General features: G+C 48.7%; 2 protein-coding genes across 2 annotated transcripts; both read left to right on the top strand.

Annotated features, from left to right (window-relative positions):
- Positions 1-294: 294 nt before the first annotated feature.
- Positions 295-1,926, top strand: A1O5_12903 (uncharacterized protein; the record flags this gene model as incomplete). The annotated part of the gene is made up of 1 exon (XM_007753472.1): positions 295-1,926. The coding sequence occupies one exon, from the start codon at positions 295-297 to the stop codon at positions 1,924-1,926; it is 1,632 nt and encodes a 543-aa protein (XP_007751662.1).
- Positions 1,927-2,865: 939 nt separating this feature from the next.
- A1O5_12902 (uncharacterized protein) lies at positions 2,866-4,131 on the top strand (the record flags this gene model as incomplete). Its single annotated transcript, XM_007753471.1, has 1 exon — positions 2,866-4,131. The coding sequence occupies one exon, from the start codon at positions 2,866-2,868 to the stop codon at positions 4,129-4,131; it is 1,266 nt and encodes a 421-aa protein (XP_007751661.1).
- Between the last annotated feature and the right edge of the window lie 4,082 nt (positions 4,132-8,213).

Genomic DNA, 8,213 nt, shown 5'->3' with positions numbered 1-8,213 from the left:
GGATCGGGGGTCTTGCCAGCGTCGGTGCTTAGAACTGGGTTCTTCTGAAACACAAAAAGGGAGAAAGAGGAAAGGGGAATATTAAAAGGTTCACTGTAAGGCGCGTGGGTTCGCTGCTGCCACCAACGCCCCCCCCCCCCCTTCCCCAGATGTGTGGATTCCCTCCGGACAGGTCATGTTCAGGGGTGCGGCTGGGCATTGTCGTCTATGCCTATATCTTGGGACATGATCCTTTGCTTGGACTACACACTTGCAGACCAGTCACCTCCTCCTAGTCTTAGCCATCCCCCAAGAATGTCTTCTCCTCCCACAGTAGTAGCCTTGCCTCGCTCCACGGACGTCAAGGACACGACCATCTCCCACATTGAGTCCTCAGGCATGGACCATGCCACGCCCGCGGTCTCGGACGCTTCCATTTCCATTATCAACACGTCGTGGTTGAGCAACAAGAAGATCATTGCCATCGCCTTCTTCCTCAACTGTGCGTCCTTCGAGTACGGCGTCGACCAGGGCACGGTCAATGGTTTCCAGGCCATGCCGGGGTTCCTGCTCGTGTTTGGCTATGCCGACCCTAACCTTCCCGGCGGCCTGGGGATTCACACCACCGTCCAACAGCTCATCATGAGCTTGGTCTCTCTCGGCATGTTGGTCTCCACCCTAGTCTTTGGCGCCATCAGTGGCAGAATCGGCCGTAAGGGAGGCATCTGGCTCGGGTGCGCCTTGATGATGGTCAGCATCACAGTCCAGATCACTACCACCAGCCTCGGGGGCCTGTACGCCGGCCGTCTCATTCTTGGCTTCGCTAACGGCTTACTCCTCATGGGCCCGCAGCTCTATATGCAGGAGTGTATCCCCGCCAACCTGCGGACGTTTAATTATACCCTCTTCCAGGTGTGGGTGAGCATCGGGGCCCTGGTTGGCAGCATCGTCGACAACTACACTGCCACACGCCTGGACCGCTCCTCCTACCAGATCCCGCTGGGCATCAACTACATCATGACTACCGTGTTGGCGATTGGCCTCATCTTCCTGCCGGAGTCCCCCCGTCTGCTGTGCGTCCGCGGCAAGACTGAGGATGCGCGACGTTCTCTCCGCCGCCTGCGCGATGCCTCCTACATGGACCTCCAGATTGAAGAGGAGCTTGCCGAGATCCGTCACGCCATCCAGGTCGACCTCGAGGTTACACGAGGAGTTAGCCCGGCTGATTTGTTTAAGCCCAAGGTCATTAAGCGAACCCTCACCTCGGTGGGCGTGGCTTGCTTCGCCGGTAGTAGCGGAAGTCAATTCATCATCCAGTATGGTGTCTATTTCTTTATGTTATCGGGCAACACCAAGCCGTTCCTGGATGGGGTCATCCTACAGTGCTTGGGTCTTGCTGGCGCTCTGCTGACTCCCCTGTACACTGGTAAATTGGGCAAGCGTAAGCTTTTCATTATCGGAGGATCTATGATGACGCTCTGTATGCTGGGCATGGGGGTGGCATACTCGACGGAAGGAGTGGGCGCCACAGGAGGGCGGGTCATTATCGCCATGTCGTGCATCTACGTCTTCTTTTTCTGCGCGACCGTCTCGCCCTTCTGTTGGCAAGTGGCGGCGGAGATCCCCAACCAACCCCTGCGTGGCATGACCCTGGGGCTCGCGTCCGCCATCACCTTCACGGCCGGCTGGCTGTTGGTCTTCACTGTGCCCTACTTCATCAACCCGACCTCGCTCAACTGGGGCGGCAACTACGCCTATCTGTGGGTGCCTTTCAACTTGCTGATTCCTCTCTTTACCTTCTTCTGCGTCCCTGAGACCAACAAGCGGACCTTGGAGGAGATCGACGAGTGCTACAATAACAATGTGCCCATCCGAAAATTCCCCACCTACGAATGTGTTGAGGCCAAGGAGGCTCGCCTGGAGGCCTTGGTCCAGCGAAAGTCCTAAGCCCAGACAATCATTATGGCATCGTGGGAGGCTCTCGCGGGTTATAGTGCAAGCGCCCAGAGGGGGAGGAGGGGAGGAGGGGGGAGACAGAGAGAAAAAGAGAGAAAGAGAGGACACTGAAAGTGACATGGGAGCCTGCGTTTCCAGATTGCTCCAGCGGCCCGTAACATAGGTGTCCTAGGATTCAATTGATTATACCTAATTACCCAAATGTCACAGGCCTTCTTTCATCTTTTCCTCAGCATCTCTTGTCTGTCAAGTGCAGACGGCTTGGGAAGACCGCACTTGCAGGGTCCTAGTTCCTTTTTTGCATCAAGAAATCAGCAGCTCACCAGGAGTACGAGGTTGGAACTTAAATAAACCTAAACGCATTTCGGTAATGACCCCCTCCGCCTCCGCCCTACCCCACATACAAGTCTACCCTTAAGAGTGGTGAGTGGTCTCCAGTGAACCCATTCCCCCGAAAATACTCCGTACTGATCCAGAACGACGTTTGCCTCTCCTGAGCGGATGCGATAGAGATCTGGATTGTACATAAATATCTCACCACAGACTCGAATATCACCAATCACACAACGGATGGACTCCAAAGAGCTTTCTTTTATCGAGGATTGTGACCCTGATACGGTGCACCCAAGGACCAAAACGCCGTCGTACTTCTTTGTCTTCCTCGACGAGTCCACCCCTCCTCCACATACCACTTGGTTCTGGGGGGTTAAGGGCCATCTATCCTCTACCCGCTCGACTCTGGTTGGGGGTATCCTTGAAGGGTGTCTCTCTTTCTCACTCAGTCTCGGTCTCGGGGTTCCTTTAACTGCTGCACAACCGCCCCTGATCTCGACTTGAGTCAAACTACAGCATTGATGTCAATCTCGACATTGTCAGTCACAGCTTTATTTCCTGCCAAGTTTCTTTCCAAAGACCCCTCTGTTGCCCATCATGGTTTCTGATCCCTCGTCCGATTTCCACATCTTGATCGTTGGCGCTGGTCTGGGTGGACTAGGTTGCGCGATCGCCTGTCGCAGACAAGGCCTTCGCGTGACGGTGGTCGACCAGTTCTCCGAGCCTCTACGGCTAGGTGATTCGATCGGCTTCGGCCCTAATACGTCTCGCATTTTCCGTCGCTGGGGTATCTATGACGAGATGTGGCCCATCTCGAGCAAAGCCACGTCCATGGAGATGCGTAGCTACGACACAGGCGACCTTCTGGGCAAGGACGATAGTCTGGGTCGTGGGGCGACACACTACGGCTGCCCTAGTCTAGTCGGCCACCGGGGCGACTACCACATGATCCTACTTAACCACGCGAAGAAGGTGGGGGCGGACGTGCGGCTGGACACTAAAGTCGTTGACTACGACACGAGCAAACCTAGTGCCCTCCTAGAGAACGGAGAGGAGATCGTGGCCGACGCCATCATCTGCGCCGACGGGGTCAAGTCTAAGGGCCGTGAGAGGGTCCTGGGCTATTACGATAAGCCTCTACACAGTGGCTACGCCATTTACCGTACCTTCTTCCCCGGGGCTCTCTTCAGGGACGATCCGCTGACGGCCAAGTATCTCGAACAAGGCGACTGTGTCCACGTCTATCTCGCGCCAGATATGCATGGCATCGTCAACGTCCTACGCGGCGGCGACGAGGTCAATCTAATGATCACGCACAAGGACGTGGCCGACATTGACGAAGGCTGGATGCAGCCGGGCAACCCCGAGGACGTGCTCAAGTTGATCGAAGGGTGGAACGAGTCATACCGGGCCGCCTGGAAGAAAGCCCCCATGTGCCTGGATTGGAAACTGGTGTTCCGGCCATGCCTGGAGAAGTGGGTGACGGACAGTGGCCTCATTGCCATCATGGGTGATGCGGCGCACCCCTTCCTGCCCACGTCGACCCAGGGCGCTAGCCAGGCTATCGAGGACGGCATCACCATCGCCTACTGCCTGAAACAGGCCGGCAAAGGCAATGTACCCCTAGCTCTTCGCACGTATGCCGGCATCCGGAGGGACTACGCGGCCAAAGCGCAGGCTACTGGCATCGAGACAAGAGACCGATACCACAATGTCCACGACCGAAGCACCGGCAAAGTGAGGCAAGATTTCCAAGTCAGCAGTGTGTCCATATCGAGTGAATACTTGTGGGAAAATGATGCCGAGGAGACGGCCCGCCGGGAGTGGCCCATTGTGTCGGAACAGATCAAGTCGAAAGGCTAGCTAGACAGATAGACAAATGTTCTCATGTAAAAAGGAGCCAACTATGCGAATATCGTCCGTCTGAGAAACAGCCCCTCCTCGATGAATGGTCCCAATAATGTGTCCTAATAGGAACAATCGAGCGTAGCTCACTCTTCATCAAGGCCTACTAACGGACTGATGTATCACAATTGATGTTCGGGAGCCTGCACCAAATATGTATCCCTTCGATGTTCGGTCTGGGTTTAGTACTGGCAACTGGGAGCGCTGCTGCTTGTAGTCAAACACCTCCATCTTTAAAAGCCTAGGAAAGTGCGTTGAGTCAAGCTGAAAGTTACAAGTTCGCGCGGTGGTATGCTTAGGTCGGTAGATCATAGAAGCAAGGCAGGATCGTACTAAGTCTGCAGAAGACAAGAATGACAAGGCCGTAGGCTGTGCACTTGGCAACGAAAACTAAGTAAGTAGACTAAATCGGTCTATCAATCCGCAATTTAGCCTGTGATCGGGGACGAGAGCGATCCTGAGAAATAGGTTACTGGTCTTAAGCTCTGGTCCCTATACATCACCGCCCTAGGTAGCATCGCAGTTGAGGTCGCGGAGCTCATTCACTCTCAGCCTAGGAGGGGCTTATATAGTTTCAAAGAAAATTCCTCTTCTCCTTCGAATAGTATTCACAACAACCCTTGTCCTTTCTTACCAGCATCCGTTAGTCAGACCTTGGCGCAGTGATGTGATAAGGGTGTCGGAAACAGCCCGAGGTAGGCACAGTCAGGGTTTGGAGGGGGAGGGAGAAGGGAAGGGGGGAATAGCCACAACGTAGCTATGTCGATTGTGCGTGGCTGATGGCGAGCATAGCTAGTTGAGTCAAGACCATCTATTTTTGCTTGCTAGAATCGTCCTTTGTTCACACTACAGTGTAGAACTCCTGGGCCTGATTGCAACGCTACATTGTGGTCAAACCACGTCATAACGAGTAGTAGCACAAAATACATGGAACGTCCTGCCCACTATCTTCAGGTCAAGCCCGTACAAGGCTCGAGATGCCTGGTCAAAATAGAGATTGCTTTTTCAAAGAATTCATCTCGTTCCGAAGCACTTCTCGCGGATACAGACTAGTCGCCAAAGGACGAGCTTCTATCAGCCATGGCCACGTGCTCGCATGACTAGATGGAATAGCCTCTCTAACAATGTGCGAAGCATTGTGGCTCATAGGCATAGTTGATGTCGCACTTCAGAGACTCTAAATGCTAATTAAGCGTGGGAATTACCAGATGGGAATGTCAGCGTGGCTTCTCTTGAGACCTCCAATACACACGAGTACTGGAAGCCTTCTGTTGACAGCAGTGCGCCACTGTGGCAAACCAATTAATCCACCAAACGCATCAACCGAGGCCTCTCTATAATAGCCTCGGTGCCACCGTTGATCGACAACGAGGTCTAGACAGATCTGGCCAGGTCTAGACTTATTCAACGGATCGCTTGTTGCCACAGTGCAACCAGTATATAGATAGGCAGAGTCTCTCTGAAAAGCCAGAGGCGAGAACACAATCAACTAGATAGATCCACTCTCAATCTGTGTGTAACAGTAAGGCTATTGTCTCAGTGCTCAGACCCGATATCGGGGCTACGCCCTAATTGGCTAGGCTATGAGCTAAAGCGCCAGCCAATCACAAAATTCAAAGAATGTTGCGATAAATGAGTCTGAGGCCCGATACGTAAAAATGGCTTAATTTACGTTCGCTACATTATATTTAAATTACACCCGTTAATTTTATATATTATAAAGTATTAAAGTAAAGAGGTAGTCGTATATATTTTTTTAGTACTATTTAAAGCTTTTTATCTATTTAATAAGATTTCTTTTTTTTAGATATTATTAAGTAGTCTATTAATATATAAAGAAGATAATCTTAAAACTTTTTAATTCTTTTCGATATAAGATCTCGAATCTCTTTAAAAAGATTATAAATTATTTATACGATAATTTTTATCGTAGAAGATTAATATAATATTAATTAAGAAGTATTAAATATATATAAGTATATTAAAATAAGAGAGAATTAAGATTATCTTTAATAAATTTAAATTAAGATAAATTTATAAAATATTATTCTTAACTATTATCTTTATTACTCTTTCTATTATAATAGAGCACTTCAGAGTTTAGCGTGTACGTGTAACAACATATAGAGGCCTATCCAATAGATCGGGAATTAAGAACGCGTTTCTAGTTAATACTAATAAAATAACACCACTAACATTACCTAGAGAGGCAGCGGCTAGGGCTATTGTAACAAGGCAAGGTGGCTGTGCTGTGATGGGCTGTGCTGGGCTGGTAGAGCGGTGGCAAGGTGAAAAAGTTGTCTAGTCACATGTCAAACCTAAATGGGCTGGCAGAGAGGAGGTACGGAACAGTTTACAGTGCTGGCAGTGTACCATTCATTTTTTACAGATTGAGCAGAGTATTATGAATTCCATGGCTTTTAGTGCCGTCTACCTAAATCCTAAGAGTGTTTTATCAGTCCTGTCCTATTCCTCGATACTGCCGCTGTGCTAGGTGTTCGTAGCCCTAGCCGCTGCCTCTCTAGGTAGTGTTGGTGATGTTGTTGTCAGTATTAACCAGAAACGCGTTCCCGATTCCCGATCTACTGGATAGGCCTCTATGCGTTGTTATACGTGCACGCCAAACCCTAAAGTGCTCTATTATAGTTGGCGACCGCGGGAAGATGATCTATTCATCGAAGATTCGAGCTCTTTACGATAATGTCTTAATAAGATACTATATTAAGAATTGCTGAAGTTAATACTAAAGAGTGAAGGACACGACTAAATAGAAGTTCAAGGTTGACGACTAAAATTCACGTGGACATCGGTTTAACCCTAAAAAACGGTGAGGCTGCTCATAGAGATAGAGTCCGCTAATTATTTAGGAAATCTTTTCTACGAAAGAGTTTAGAATCGAAATATTAAGGAGGATTTAAGATGAATGGCTCTTTTAAGAAGTAAATTAATTAGTCGCGGATAGAATACTATAGTGAAGATATTTCCGAAGGGAAGATACTCGATTAGTAGAACGAGACGCTATGATATTGTGACGTATAAAGCCTAACGCGGAACTCGGAGAGAAAGAAGACTATCTCTCTAAGGCCTAGGAGTTCTTCTAGACGAGCCGTCGAAAAAGCATATTCACCGAAGAACTAAGACATAAGAAGTAAGAAGATAGATACGCGGAACAACGAAGAAAAGAAGTAGAGAGACACGGAATATAAATAAGTTTTAAGATAGAGGAATGTTTTAATAGAGAATTCGGCATGGAGCTATAATAGTGATTCTAGACTATTACGGTTAGATAGATAAAGGAGATATTATCGACGGCTAGCTATTACTGCGTCGAATATAGTTCTTCTAGCTAATTAGTATTCGAGATACGAACTTAGTCAGCGCTATAGAGGTTGCTCGCGTAATATTGAAACTAATTAGAAAGGTCGGTCCTCTCGTATACGAAGATTACTTATAGATCGGGAAGATTGCGAACTAAGTATTGAAGAACGAGATCTATTCGACTATTAGATTAAGTTCCGAGAAGAAGGCGCCTTACTAGGAGCGTAGCTAGTTTACTTATTAATTTAGCTACTACTTAAAGGAATCGGGAGTGTGCGCGAGCTTCTAGACTAATTCTTTCGAAGTATAGAAGCGATGGCATCGGAGTAATCTAGGATACCGAGGTTTCGGGGACTAGTTACGAGCACTTCTTTAGTGTCTTTCGCTATATCCTTATCTTCTTCTAAAGATTCTTTATAGCCGTCTTCGTTAGAACTAATATAGATAATAACGACACCGGATCCGACGATAATGGCGTAGAATAGAAATAAACTGATTATATTAAAGATACCGTAGAGAAGTAAGAAGAATTCTGTTAAAGATCCTACTGGGGCCTAACTGGGTTAGGGTTCCTAGTAACAATCTGAATAGTATGAACTGGTTGGGGAGAACACAAGGTATGAGAAGTCACTTGTCACTAAGAACTATAAGTCCAATAGTTAACATGAGTTGGCTACGAAGAGAGTGTAGGCTAGAGACGGGGGGTGGGCGCAGCTATATAG

The sequence above is a fragment of the Cladophialophora psammophila genome (genome assembly GCF_000585535.1).
Source record: "Cladophialophora psammophila CBS 110553 chromosome Unknown aczJe-supercont1.39, whole genome shotgun sequence".
Lineage (NCBI taxonomy): Eukaryota > Fungi > Ascomycota > Eurotiomycetes > Chaetothyriales > Herpotrichiellaceae > Cladophialophora > Cladophialophora psammophila.
Note: the sequence above shows the minus strand (reverse complement) of the source record. Positions and strands in the feature narration are given on the sequence as shown.